At 34.5% G+C, this 15,703-nt stretch overlaps 1 protein-coding gene across 5 annotated transcripts in view; it reads left to right on the top strand.

Annotated features, from left to right (window-relative positions):
• RCOR3 (REST corepressor 3) overlaps positions 1 to 15,703 on the top strand; it is a 53,729-nt gene that overhangs the window by 31,910 nt on the left and 6,116 nt on the right. For 4 of the 5 annotated variants that reach the window (XM_043568751.1, XM_043568749.1, XM_043568748.1 and 1 more), the window contains 2 exons: positions 1,466 to 1,543; positions 10,046 to 10,103. In XM_043568751.1, coding sequence (XP_043424686.1) covers positions 1,466 to 1,543; positions 10,046 to 10,103 — 136 coding nt within the window. The remainder of the gene's footprint in view (positions 1 to 1,465; positions 1,544 to 10,045; positions 10,104 to 15,703) is intronic. The other variant, XM_043568750.1, reaches the window with a different exon arrangement.

Genomic DNA, 15,703 nt, shown 5'->3' with positions numbered 1-15,703 from the left:
CACCCACTAACACATATACAAAACACTTACTCCCTTCTCTCTCTTCCTCCAAGTCTAGGTTGGGTGTTTTAGCATTTACTATACTTTTATATTTATCTCCCCACTAATCTATGAAATCTTTAAAGACTGAGACTTTTACATTTCATCTTTGTATGTCTAACATGGCTGACCACATTTGAATGATCTCTGAGGAAAAAATTTCCACAAATCACTTTATAAATATTGTCCAAACTAAAAAAAAAAGAGCAAACCAAGAAAAAATGTAACCAAATGAGCAAAAAAAATCCTAACCCTTAATAATCTAGTAAATGTTAATAATATTTCTAGTAGAATAGTAGTTAAAAAGTTGGCATGGTTCAAATTCATGTTCTGCCTCCTAGAGCTGTGGCCTAGGGAAAGTTTCTTGACTTCTCTGTGCCCTACCTTCCTCATCTCTAAAATGGTTACAGTAAAAGTAGAGTCAGTTCTGCTATAAAGCTTGTTTTGAAAACATGAATCTGTTCTAACACAACTGATAACACTAGGAAACAATTTGAGTACAATGTGCATTTTGCATTTGGTTATGTTTGATTTTTGTCAGTGAAAAACTGTACCTAGCTGAGTATATATCCACACACTTCGGATGTGTACTATCTCCCTCAGTTCACTGCATATTACGAACCACACACATCCACATGTGGGATTAAAACTTTGCATCTGATTTCAAATAACCTCCTTCTACCACTTCCCAGTAACTCACAAGCTGCAACTGTTTTGACACTACCTTCTATAAGCAACCTCAGGTCTTTTCCAAGGTGAAGTACCATCTTTATTGTAGCATTTGTGAATTTCTTTCTTATTTAGAATGTATAAAGCTATTATTTTTATGAGGTTCCTTTTTTTTTGGTCATCGATGAGGTTTTTCAGTGTTGTGTCCCTAACTCTGTTTCCCCATAAGTCCTGTGGTTTTTTATTGTGCAACTTTGCGTAGTGGGCTGATTTTTGAGAATGCGTATGTCAGGTTATAGCAGAACTGATTATACTTCACAAAATAGTTGAGAATTAAATGATTTATTACATGTGAGGCACCAACAGTGATACTTATAATTATTAAAACTATCATTCTTATTGGAATAATTATTTGATCAAAACATTATGGTAATGAGAAATAGTAATGGAATTTAATTCCTTTATATACCATTTTTCTTATGAGGCGATATTGTTAAAAGATACTCAGATACTATGATTTGTAGACTATTAGTTTTTTATATATATATAGATAGATAGATAATTAGTTGATACATATATTAGTTGATGTGGGTATTAGTTGAATGGCCCCAAGTGTGATAAAGTATAAGTGTTTGTCCTCCTGAAATAAAATTTAAGCAGGTTTTGGTATATATCCTATATCCTTTTCATTTATTGAATATTCATACATTTACCTAAGTCTGTGATCTGATTCATACTTTGGGTTATTTTGTTGAAGGTTCAGAATGCTAAGCAAGTAAACAGTGCACTTAAACAGAAAATGGAAGGTGGAATTGAAGAATTCAAACCTCCTGAGGTATGTTATTGAAGAATATATGTGACTAAGTGTGGTGAAACCTTATTCTTTGAATTATCTATCCAGTATTTACTATTTTGGTCACATGCGTTGTTAATACTTTGAAGATGTCATAATGTGGGTAATTTGTCATGTCTCTATTTTGTCATTTAGATAGTTAGTCTTTTGAGACTTGGCTAGTGATTTAAGTGAATTCATTTCTTTCCTGCCCTTAGCAATTCATGTCAAGCGAAGTAGGGAAAAACAGTTATACAAATAGGCCCAGTGCACTGAGAGTGGAAGGTAATTGAGAAGCAAGCCAGTACATCTCTGGGTCTACAGCAGTATTTGCTCGAGGTGTGTGACTTGGTAATACAACAGGAAAAAGATTACAATAAAAGGAGCTCATTTAGCAATTTTAATTTTTTATTTTAAGGTATTTGTCTTTTGATTCAGATTTTGTGTTAGGATTTTAGTATGTGGACTTAATTAACATTCTTGTACTCATACCCCTGAAAATGTGAAATCTAAAAACAAGATATAGATTAACCTTTTTCTCAAGCCTTTCTTGTATTTCGTCTGAAATCTAATATATTTTTGATATTTGTGACAACTGTAGGAGTATTTAAATGCCCGTAAAGTCCAATCAAATCTTTCTACAGAAGCTTCTATTTTAAATCTTTTCTCCATTCTCTCTTTTTAAGACTCCTATGCTATGCTTCATATCCTGGACTTGCCTTTCTATGTATGTAATAATCAAATAATCTTATTTGGTCCTAATGTGATGCCCCGTACCCCAACCCCCACGCCCCATCACAGGTTGCCTGAAATATCTACAAATGAAATATGTGTGAGGGGCTGGTGGGGGGAGGGCAGAAGAACAGTGCTTCAGAGCTAATGCACCATATTCTGTCTCATTTGAATCTTTTAGAAAGGAAGAATCATTAGGAATAAAATTGTTTTTGTATTTTTGTTTCAAAGGTCTCTTTCAAGAAGGTTAGATAATGGAAAAGAATAAGATATATATAGACTAATAAAATATCTCATTCCAAAACCACAGGTTATCCGGCAAACATTCTAGTGACATTTCTATTTATCTAGAAATAGTAATACAAAGAATACTACTTTATATTATTGTAACAAAAATTATTTTAAATTTTACACTGAAATTATTTTAATTTTATATTTATGCCTTTAAATGCATAAAAGCCAAAAACTTTAAGTACCTACAATTTCATAACTTAAAACTTAAATTTAAAACATACAGTAGATAGGGGTGCCTGGGTGGCTCAGTCAGTTGGATGTCTAACTGTTGATCTTGGCTCAGGTCATGATCTCATGGTTTCGTGGGTTCCAGCCCTGCTTGGGATTCTCTGTCTTCCTCTCTCTCTGCCCATCCCCTACTTGTGCACATGCTCATGCGCGCTCTCTCTCTCTGTCTCTCTGAAAATAACTTAAAAAAATAGCAGATACTGAAAACATGGGAGTACCTTAAAGAACTTTGTCAATAAATTTGAAAATTTAAATAAAACTTAGAAATTCATAGGAAAATCTATCTCACCAAATTGTTTTAAAAAGAAAATGTGATAAAGGAACAATTAACATTTTTTTTCATAAGAAAACACCAGGCCCAGACAGTTTTATAGAAAACATCTACCAAATTTTCAAGGAAACTGATTCTGACCTCAGTATTTCCAGAAAATTGAAGGATAACCCTCACTCATGAACATTATATAAAGTAAGACATGAAAATGCAATAGCACTTACAACTTTATGCCATCTCATTTGATGCTCATATCAATCCCAAGAATAGATGAAGCAAATACTATTATTTTACACGATAAAACTGGGCCTCAAAGAGGTTAATTGGCTCGATCAAAGCCACACATCTAATAAATAGTCAAATTTTGGCTATATTTCAGAATCTTAGAGTTCAGTTGAAGTCCTAGATTAATATCATGCTCCCTCTTACTTTTGAAAGTTTTCATTTAATACCAAAATTGTATATTGATTCTCACATTTAAATGCAGTTTTGGGGTTAGAAGTTATCAAACATTTATTACATCTTTTGGGGTTTTTTGGTAAAAATAATGATAAAATGAAACTACCAAAATCTTAACATTCTATTATCCACAGAGTGAAGTTTGAATATTACTTTGAGATTGATTTATTGAACTCAGATGACTTGGAAAAATATGTGTATTTTATTATCTAGAAAATACCCAGGATATATTTATATTTATCATATAATTTCTGTTGCTTTACAGGGGAGAATAACCTGAATAGATACATTTCAAAATACTAGATTAACAGTCACAGTAAACACCTTGAAAAATTAATCTATCCCCTTTTCTTTAGGTTAGTTAATAGGATTTCTACCTAATACCTAACAAAAGAATTTCATTAACCATTGGAACAGTAGGCTACTAAATGATGTACCTCAACGGGAAGTAAACAGTTATTAAGATGCTTTACTTACTCATTTGGTTGTATTTGTTGTTTTCATTTAGGAAAATATTTGGTGAAGAAAGTCCATTCACTCCCATAAGTATTTGTTGATCACCTATTTCATGTAAGGCACTGTTTTAGGCACTGGGGGAAGTGCGTAAGGGAAAGAGGGGACACATTAAAATGAGGAAGAGATGGATTTTTTCATCTGCTTTAAAAAAAAACAAAAAACACCACCTTACCATCTAGATGTTATCAGACGAAATGACTGAAGTTGTGTGATAGATTTACAAGTAAAATGCTACAGGAAAACAAGTGGTAATATTCATTCTTGCTAGGATAATCAGGAAAGACTTCCTAACGGGAGATGTTTTAGCTGAAGTTTGAAGGATGAATAGGAGTTTTACACATAAAGAAAGGACAGATGGAGGGAATAGTATGAACACTGGCTTGGTGTTGAACAGTACATTCAAACTATGTATAAATCCAGTGGGGAAAAACCAGTCAACAGGTATTCCCAGAGCACTTAGGATGTGCTCATTGTAGTGCTGATTACTATTCAGAATCCAGTGGAAGTGTAAAACATAAAACAGTTTTTTTCTCATGAAGCATGTTGTCTACTTAGGAAGGCAAAGTTGGATGCAGAGGATGAGTAAACATGGTGTATGAGAGAGATATTAACAAGATTGGGTTTCACAGGGACTTCTTTATGATAGAGAGCAGTGGGCAAGGGCAGGAGTATAAAAGTCTGAGAGGTGGGAAGAGAAGTTTGCCTTTTAAATTAAGTCAAATGGGAAGACCTATAAGTTCCTCCTATAGGAAGGATGTAATGGGAATTTTTAATTTTAGGAAGATTATATTGGTAGTATTGCATAGGCTAAGTTGGAATCTTTATAGCTGCTAAAATACTAAGCACGTGAGTGATAAAGTAAATGGTAAAAGGAGTTTTGGGTAGGGTCAGGTATTAATTGTAGGAGTGGCCAGCAAGTGATAAATCCAAAGAACATTGCCAAGTAGAAATTAATGTATCTATTTGAAACCGTGTAAGAGTGTTGGGAGGAGTGGTGACATGTGGGGTTATGCTTTGACTTGTTTTAGTTGGAGGTAGGTGTGTGGGGACAAGGAGATTAATGAATCCAGGAAGGAAGAAACTTAAAAAAGTGCTTTTTGAAGCTAGAAATTTCCCCATCTGTGGATATTTTCATGCATAAGTGGGTGACCTCCTTTCATTACAGATATTGGATGGAGTTTTCAGCATTGGATGAAAGGTTTAACTTGGTGACCTTTCCTAATTCTTTCAAGTCAGAGATAGTATGAATCTGCTACTGACAAAAATGGGAAAGATGTGAAGACTGATTTAACAGGGAAAGGATGCAGTGAAGCTTCTGAAGGATCTTCTAAGGATGTCATAGATTCTACTAGAAGGCTCTTTAGGCCTTTTATTAGTTTAATGACATTATACATTGGATTATTTTAGTTTAGAGTAATGTGTTATTTTTAAAACAACAGCATTTCAGTTGGGGCTTTGCTGTAGAAGTATGTTCTCTGTGCTACTACCTAGCTAGCCACAATTACTACACAGTTTTAGATTGCTAGATACATTCTAGTTGTCCTTTCCTTAAGTTAAATCTCTACCAAAGTTTCTTGAGTTTAAAAGAGAACAGGAAAATCAATAACTTAAAGGAATCCTGTATATTTAAAAAATTTTGACCCTGTTTCTCCTTGTCTTCCCTTTCTTCCACTGCTTCCCTTCTGTCATACACAGACTTTCTAATTCATGCAGTTTCAATCCCCCTCCCTACATTTTTCAACTGAAGCTGCTGCTTAAAGGCTAACACTGGTGCTAGTGACCGAATTCCACAGCTCTCACTCCTTTCCCTGGCCTTTTTCTGAGCCCTTGACATAGATGACAGCCTCTCTTTCTCCCTTTAACTTCTGAGAGGTGATGTTGTCTTTTATAACTATTATGTTCCCATCTCAGCTATAATTTCCTTTCTGTACATAAATATAAGCATTCTCCCAAGTTTTTATCCTCATTCATTTCTCTTCTCTTTGGAGACAGCATACAAGCTCATCACTTCAATATATTAAAATTACATCATATGTACATGCAAATGACACAAACTCAACCACAGATACTCAGCCAAATGAAAAAGAATGTTTAATAATAGCAAGTAGAGTAATGCTGGCAGTCCTGCCTGGACTCCATTTATCAAGCGTCTCCCCCAGAGTGAGCAGTTAGGAGGTGGAACTGTGAATCCACTGTTTCTTGAGTCAGCTTCAGCTTCCATGTGCCTCCTGTGTGAGCAGTTTCCTTGACTTGAAATTCTAGTATTTATGTATGTATTCATGTTGTTCATTCGTTACTACCCTAAATTTCAACCAAAGGCTTCATCTAGGATTCACTGAAAAACTAATGGTCCATTTCAGTGCTGGAGGAATACCTGGCCATGTGGACTTACTGAGAGATTGTGTGCCTGTCTCCATTACCACCTTTAAGAATATTTCAAGAGTAATTTGGAATTAAAAGTAAAAATCTTTCTTTAATTCATGGGCTGATTCTAGAACCTTCATCTAAGTAAGCTATGGCTCCATTGTTTTCCCTCAAACTTTTTCCATACCCTTAAAAACTGTGTTTAGGGGCGCCTGGGTGGCGCAGTCGGTTAAGCGTCCGACTTCAGCCAGGTCACGATCTCGCGGTCCGTGAGTTCGAGCCCCGCGTCGGGCTCTGGGTTGATGGCTCGGAGCCTGGAGCCTGTTTCCGATTCTGTGTCTCCCTCTCTCTCTGCCCCTCCCCCGTTCATGCTCTGTCTCTCTCTGTCCCAAATAAATAAATTAAAAAACGTTGAAAAAAAAAAAAAAAAAACTGTGTTTACATGGATGAACCTGTTTTAGCCTCAAGTGGATCCTGAGCTCCACCTGAATGTCCTGCTTAATTACCTCATTGTCAGTGAATCCCCAGTTACTGTCACCATCTTAGCCTTGCCTTCCCACACCTCCCCAGTCAGCAATTCAGAACTTCTTAGGTCCTTAACAGCACCACCCTTCTCCCAGCTTTGTGGGCTTAAAGTCTTATTCTGCTTAGAATCCTCTTTCTCTCCCCTTGTTCCCTCTCCCCCAAGAAACGATTGCTTATTAAATTTAGTGTGAACTCATTAACCTTGATATTTACTGCCCTTCCATAAATGATCCTTACCATATTTTAGTTTAGTTAAATATCACCAACTTTCTAGGATTACTTATTAGTTCTTCCTAATTGTTGATCTGTTGTTGCCTATACATGATATGCCTTCTCCTCATCTTTGCCTTTCAGAAACTTATCCTGTTCTTAAACCCACCTCAATGTCCAGCCCTTCCAACTTTCCTTCTTTTTTGTTCTAGTCATTGTGACTTTTCCCTCTCAGCTTTAAATTCCCCATATACTCTGAACTTTTAATTTTATTAATAGCTATTTGTGTTTTTCCTGTGTCCTGATTTGCTTATAAGCTGAAAATAAGTTTTCATAGTGCGTGTTACTGCTCTTTTATTTTTTGTTCCCTTTTCATTAATGGTACCTTTTCTCCCAGTTTCTGCCTTTCAGGTTTAACAAACATCAGTTAATCAACTTCAACTTCAGTTGGCTCAGGCATTGTGCTAGAGGTTTTTAACATATGTTCTAAACGTAGCTTTACAAAAATTTTACATTTATCCTAAATTTAATCTTCAGAACACTTGTAATGTAGTATTACAGGAGATCTTCAGTATCCAATGTTCATTAATCTAAAGGATTCATGGATAAGCAAATTTGCCAAACAAGAGAATATTCACTGATGAACTAAGCACTTCTAAAATTAGGCTCTGCTCACCAGCTATCCCTCATTAACTCTGGCTGTTATCTTTCCCATCCATCACATCAGCATCCTTCTCTATTACTTCCTTGCTAATCTAATGCAAATACAGCACAAACCAAAATGAAATTATAAACCTTGCAAAAGATGCAAAACTTCATAAAGTCTATGAAAGTACAAGAGAATGGCTTTAATCACTTGCAAAATTGTTGACAGATGGGTATTTAGCAGAGTTAACAATTGAAAAAAGGTTGATGACTCATACGCATTTCAAAGAACAATTTGAGTAGCAAAGAATTAAGGGAGGCCCTTGAAAAAATTGTTGGAAGTTTTCAAAACAGAATTACCTATTATATGCTCATGTTACAAATTTCAAAGCTGGTGAATGTTGTGCCATTATACTATTATATGCCAAAAATAAAAAAATGAATAAAAGCATATGAGTGAAATCATTAACTATTTAAAAAATAATTTTCGTAAGTTTTAGTTTCATATTTCAGATTAAGTTGTAGTCAGTCAACCCTTTATTCTTTTTTACACCATTTATTCTGAAATACCTGGACCTTTTAAAAAGGTTCTAGAACAATTATCCTTGGGTACCAAGGACCTCTTTTATCTACCTTTCACAGCCCAATTTCAGATTGCCACCTCAAATATTAGCTCCTATTCCATTCTTGTTAGCCCTCTTTTGGGGGAACATATGTTTAAAATTTTGAATTTTTCTTTTGTTGTCTCCTTTTGCTCTTCCATTCCTTCCTTCCTTCTTTCGTTTTTACGCTTTTAAACTTTGGTTCACTCTTATTACTGCTTCTTTATGCTATAGCCCCCTCTTTTTCTTGACCTTTTTGCTGTTCTTTTGTTTCATTGCCAGTGTCCTAACCTTGAGGCTTATCCACTGTCTGTCTGGCCTTGCCTTGCTATCTCTTTTAATCTCATCACCTGGTATTCAGTGCTCTCTGGTTTAGGTTTGTCCCTCCTTTATTCAGTCTTTTTTTAAACTTTTTTCCTTTCTTCTCTAATAATTTTTTTTTCTAATTTAAATTTTTTCTTTTAGTCTTTCTTCTGAATGCTTGCTTTTTATACATCTTCCTCATGGTGAGAAAGTAGATGTACCCAGAACCTGTTTGTACTGTAGAAACTCTTATTGCTAAGACCTTGAGTGAGATAAGACCTAAACACTTGTTCTCAAAGAAAGCATTTCTTTCTGTTTTGCTATCCATCCATGTATTCCAGCCTATCCATCCATGTATTACACCAGGACAATTTATCTGGTAGTTTCTTCTGCAAACCTCTGTAGGCTGGTGTACTTATTTCTGTCCCTCCTTCTTCTGCCAGAAGTCCTTGTACTAATCAGTGAGTATACACTAATGAAATTTGAGGGGCGCCTGGGTGGCGCAGTCGGTTAAGCGTCCGACTTAAGCCAGGTCACGATCTCGCGGTCCGGGAGTTCGAGCCCTGCGTCAGGCTCTGGGATGATGGCTCAGAGCCTGGAGCCTGTTTCCGATTCTGTGTCTCCCTCTCTCTCTGCCCCTCCCCCGTTCATGCTCTGTCTCTCTCTGTCCCAAAAATAAATAAACGTTGAAAAAAAAAAGAAATTCGATTAGGTGTTTAATGTTGTAATTTTGTCATAATAAAAATCCTAAACTTGGATTTTTTTTTTTTAACAAAAATATTGGGAGAAATGTGGGGAGGTCATGGGGGAAAAATCTGTTCTTATAGTGCGTCACTCTCTGCTTCAGAAATTAAAAGAAATATTTTAGGAGTTAGGCCTCGTCTCTAGTTCTATATTCATTTGTAACACTGGTTTTGGTGGAGCAAGGTTAGGTTTATTCTAAATATGAAGAGAAAAAATTTTAAAGAGAGTCACAGATCTTCTCTAAAGAAGATTAATTCTCTTAAATGTTTAAAACCAAGCTAAAATTAACACTTGCCATGTGTGGTAGGAACATTGTAGTTGGAAAATGGGTGACTAATAGATTTTCTCAGTTTTAATGCCTCTGACTAGAGTATAAATGTGAATGTTGTTCATGCTCCCAAATTGGTACATTTCACTTTCATTATCTTTTTGTGTGGGTAAAAGATAACTCAGAATATATTTTTTTAATCCTTATAAAAACAGAATCTACGTAAATCAGAGTTTTAGTAATCTCATGTCTGTGATTTGGTGAAAAGTTAAAAAAAAAATAAGCACTTTGGAAAAATGTCTGTCTTCATATCCTCATTAGGAAACTTCTCTTTAATTTTGTAGTCAAATCAGAAAATTAATGCCCGTTGGACCACAGAGGAGCAGCTTCTAGCAGTGCAAGGTATATTAAAGATAAGCAGTTATTGTTGTTAACTATTTAACCTGTCATGAAAGGTGACGACCATAGTTCTTCCCTTTCTTTAGAAATGGATCAAGAAAGAGCTCTTGTGTTTACCACAAAGTCCTGATAATCAGGAATTCTGTTTTGTTCTTGTGGATGTGACTTACTGAGCCTATATGCATTTTGGGTCCTGTACAGCGTGTGACACATTCTCAGCCTTAACCATGACGGTGATGACAAGCTCAAGCAAGTCATATGGTTTCTCTGTGCCTTTACTTCTGTGTTCCTGCAGTTGGGTTCATTCTTTATATTAGTCATTGATAATTCATCATTAAGAGCATAAACTATTATGTTTCTGGTTTTTCTAATTACTCTGTATAATAGTGTTTCTCTTGATAAATGTCAGGTACTGAAAATATTAGTGATACACTTTCAACGTATTGTAACTTGAGATATGTGACACTGAATGATTAGAAACCCAATTTTAAAAAAATACATATATATGTAAAACAAAAGAGAGAGTTAAGAGATGCTTTTAAAAATATACATAAAGCATTTTAAATGCACTATTTATAAGAATGCTTTGTTGAATTATATGACAGAACACTTTTTGTATTATGAATGCCTGTCGGCAAATTGGAAGCATTATAAACTTGGATTTTCCCATGTTTGAATTAAGGAAGGGCAAACTGTATATTTTTTATTCAGTGTTGTAGCTGTGTGTTTTTTTTTTTTTTTTTTTCTTTTCCCTTCAAGATAAACTGTCTGCAGGACTGATTGTGTAATTGTAAGTTTGGTCTATAATTTCGTTTTCCTGGCTGAGCCCTCTTTGTGTTGAGCGCTAATAGCTGCTAGGTCAGTAGCTACTAGCAATTTTTTTTTTTTTATCTAAGAAAGTTGGGCCCCCGTGAAACATATAAGTACTTTAAAAAATATTTCTAGGTATTCAAGCATAGAGAACATATTTAACTCAAAAATGATCTGCAGGTATCATTTGGATATGAGAATAATGTAATTAAAAACTGATTAATAGACAACTCTGCAGTTTGGATTAGAGTGAGTAAGAATTACCTGGCCACTGTGATTAGAAACTGTCACAGGACGGCGCCAACACGGTGATGTCATCCTTCTCTTTGGCCTATACAGCACAAAATAGTCATTTCATAAACAGAATGCTTGATCCTACGGAGGCAGGGTACTGGACGTGCATTGAGCACATCTATAATTGTGGAACTAAGTTTCTGAATGAGTCAGAACAAAGCTTAATTAGTTTACAATGTTCAGTAGTAGCCAGTTTTAAATTAGAAACTATTTAAAATTCAGATTAAAAAATTAGTAGGAGCACCTGGCTAGCCCATTTGGTAGGTTATGTGACTCTTGATCTCACAGTCATGAGTTCAAACCCCATGTTGGGCGTAGAGCTTACTTTAACAAAAAAATTTTTTTTCCCCAGAGGCTGCTTCATACTGATTTGGATCTGTGACTTAATAGCTCTAACATAGTTATTTGAGGAGGCATTGCTTTTATTGATGTAAAGCCTGTGTTCTCTGTCCGTCCTTGTGTGTGTGTGTGTGTGTGTGCGTGTGTGTGTGCACGCGTGCGTGTGCGTGCGTGTGTGTGTGTGTATAAAGCTTGGAGAATTTAACCCTGATTTCCAGTATTTCAGTTGCTTAAAGGTTAGTATATTAATCCTGTACTCTAGTATAAGAAAATTATCCCAGTAAAGGATTTTCTGAAGAGACTTATTTGGGAAAATCTGGGCTGATGTTTCCAAAGCATTCAGGATTTGATACTGTTCTGCAGCACTGTTTTTAAGTGGTAGAGACCATTGAGTCTTATGGCTGGGCTGGATGTGATGCAGAGCTGCATTCAAGGAGAGGGACAATGGCAAGGTTTACATTTATAGTTTAAGCTATATATTTATGTGGACATTATCTCAGCTTATATATATTAAAAGAATAGTTATGAATATAATCAAACATTTCCCCTCTGCTGAGATATATTCAGTATTGTATTCTTATGCCCATTTAAAAAGTAATCCTTAAATAAATCATACTGATGTAGCAATTTGTACAGAAATAATGCATGTCTTAGGATTTTGAAGGTACTCTCTTAATATGTTAATGTCATCGTTTTATTTATTTTAACTCTGTATGTGGAATTTTTGTTTCTCTTTGGGTTTGTTAAGGGTTTTTTTGTTTTTGTTTTTTTTCATTTTGGGTGGTTTTTGTTTCATAAAATAAAATAATATAGAGCTATTTGTGTCCAAAATAGTTATTTTAGGGAAAATTAAAAAGTGCCTTTTTTGCTAATGAGCCCACACATTTATAAAATTCTTAGAAGTATGTCTTATAAACAGTGCAATCACATAGTAATGTCACCCGAACCTGAGTCTCAGTGTAGGTAAGGTACATAACTGCAGTTTTTTTTTTTAACTTTAGAGTTTGCTATTCAGAAGTACCTGTCTTAGCGGGCAGTTGTTTGGGGTTTTTTTCTCTTTAATCTTTATTTGTGATAAACCTTTAGATGATATTATTCTTATGACTGTTTCAGTTTCACAAAGTAAATCATTTATATTTTGATATTAATAGTTTATAAGCACTTTATTTTTAAGACATTCTGTGTGTATATTCTGATTGGATACTCATTTGTTAAATGCTTTTTTAAATCTTGCTCATAGTTGACTATTAGAGTGACTTGGAAAGAGAAATTTGTAAATTCTAGTGTCATTTAGTGAGATTTATAATTCTATTAAATAAACTTTTTTGTTGTAACTCTTTTAAAACCACATAAATATATTAAGATCATTTCCTAGGGCTTAAACGTATATTTCCCACTTTTTTCTTTTTACCAATACTCATATTGTTGTTAACAACAATACTCATATACTCAATATGCTCAATACTCAATAACAACAATACTCATATTGTTGTTAACTAAATACTACCATTTAAATAATAAATATTTAAATAAATAATAAACTATTTTTCCTTCTTTCTCCCTTATTTGGAAGGGGGGAAGTCATGCTCAGACCAAACAAGAATATCTGTTTATACTTGTGTAATCTATCACTTTACTAAATGTTAATTTTAGTTCTAGCTATGTTAAAACTTGAGTAACATTCTTCAAGAGTCCACAGGTAGGATATTATAAACACCAACTAATTTAAACCTCTAAAAGTACTTGCTTAGAATGGCATTTCTACATTTTCTGTAATCTGTTCCAGCCTTATGTGTCTGTGTTTTCTTACTATAACAAATTAGTTAACAGTGAAATTAATTATGGTCTTCGCAGTTTGTGTTAATGGAAATATCTCTGTTTATGGCTTGTGTCATCTACATATAAATATTTTTTCTAATCTATAGTGCTTTTAGAATTATCCTAAAATCAATCTTGATATTCATATGATAAACATTTCATAACAAGAATTAAGAAAGGAATTAGATTCTCGGTGTATTTTTTTTTCATGTAAAATGGAACAATTATTAGCTGTTTTCAGAAAATAATACGTTTAAATGATAGTACAAACCATTGACTCTTTAAAGTGTGTAGAGGCAGAGCATGGTATTCAATATTTATTTTAGACCTTCTCTTAACTGTGTTAATCATTAGTGCTAAAAAATAATACATCCCCCACCTAAAATATTAGTGCTATTTTAAGGTAAACGACAAGAAATTTTTCCAGTTTTATCAAGATGTCAACTTCAATTTTTAGTTGTTTTTTTCCATATTGCCTGCCTTCTCTTCTAAAACAGGAAACGACAAAACTGTTCAAGTCAGTTATGCTTTTACACTTAAATGTTACCTTCTCTTCCTGTAGTTTGTATGTTTCATTTGTTTTTAGGAGAAATTAAGTAGCAAGTCTAGAAATTGTCTTTCTAATTTTATCTCATATGTTTTTAAAAAGCTAGAATGGTTCCTAAAGGAGGGGAAAACAGATTCGGCACTTGATTAAAACATAGGGATTGTAACCCAGTACATGAATGATCAAAAGGAAATGGAAATAAGTGATTCATATTTTTCCATCTAAAAAACACCTGTTTGCTTTAGAGAGTTTCTTCTTTCAAAAGGTATCATAAGAGTGGAGACCCAAAAGTATCAGCCCTCTGATGCATGCACTTCAAATAATTGATTCAAAATCTCCAGCATTTTTGTGATAGAATTTAACTTATAACAGGGAAGATTGGAACACAAGACTCAGAAGAGAAAGGGTAGACATTAGAAAGAGAATATATGATTTTGACTTTTAGCCATCACCTACATGGCACCATTCACTGTCCTACTGCTATTGATATCTTTTTTTTTTTCACCTTAATATGAATTCTTGAAGAGATTTGCAGGAGATAGAAAGAAGTGCATGTTCCCAAATGGTTTGAGTTTAAAATTAATCTTTTTTTTGATAGGAAAGAGCTGTATCCCTGGAGTTTCTGGATGTCACTATGTTCTTATTTCAAAATGGATTTCCTGGTTATACTAAGTATATGCTCCCTTTAAGAAATTTTGTTACTTAAGAAGCAGGAAACAATATCCTGCCTCCCCCAAATTTTACTACCCAGAAGCAGCTTGCCACTGTAATGTTTTGATTTATTTTTTTGTAGTCCAAAATCAGATTTTAAAAAATAACTTTTTAAACGTACCAAATGGGTATATCCCTTCGGGATATCCTTTCGGGATATCCCTTCTGTCTCAGGAAGAAAAAAAAAGTCTGTAATTTCATGTCCAAAGCTGGGAAACACCATGCTACAAATGCTTCTGAAGTTACAATCTTACTAGCCAAATTAAAAAATATATACGAATATGGTTTTTGGAGGGTGGAATGAAGAATACTGTTTGGAAAATGTGGGTTTTTATAAAATGTAATATCAGTCATATTTTTATATTAATTCCCAAACAGAACTTTAAAAGTGTATGTTAAAGATTCTAAAGTATCATTTGCCAGCATAGGAAGCCAAGTTGTTCACTGTAACTTTCAAATGAACTTTAGAAATTTGACTGAAAATGCTTTTCTTTGTCTTCCTGGGAAATTTACAATTTACATCTTCCAGGATTTTCTAAAATTTCATTCTAGTAACCTTTAAAAACTGACTTTTTTAAACGTTAAAAAAAAAAGGGGGGGGGCGCCTGGGTGGCTCAGTCGGTTAAGCGTCCGACTTCAGCTCAGGTCACAATCTCACGGTCCATGAGTTCGAGCCCCGCGTCGGGCTCTGCTGACAGCTCAGAGCCTGGAGCCTGTTTCGGATTCTGTGTCTCCTTCTCTCTCTGACCCTCCCCTGTTCATGCTCTGTCTCTCTCTGTCTCAAAAATAAATAAACGTTAAAAAAAAAAAACTAAAAACTGACTTTTTGCCCTAAAGGTGAGAAGTTTAATTTAAAACCATGGTTCAGATGGACCTAATAAGCCTTTTTCATCTATAGAAAGAGAGAGATTTAATCACTGTGTTTAATTCCCTTGCTGATAAATCAATCAGATGGCCTTGCCTATTATAAATTATGAAAAAAGAATGGATCACCCTTCTTCAAGGTACAAATCGGCACAACAGTAGCTCTGATGTCCTGTGTTGTTAAAGTTAGTTCCTCTGCTTTGACTGCCCCTGCTAGGTT

Source organism: Prionailurus bengalensis, chromosome E4 (assembly GCF_016509475.1).
Source record: "Prionailurus bengalensis isolate Pbe53 chromosome E4, Fcat_Pben_1.1_paternal_pri, whole genome shotgun sequence".
In the NCBI taxonomy this organism is placed as follows: Eukaryota; Metazoa; Chordata; class Mammalia; order Carnivora; family Felidae; genus Prionailurus; species Prionailurus bengalensis.
Note: the sequence above shows the minus strand (reverse complement) of the source record. Positions and strands in the feature narration are given on the sequence as shown.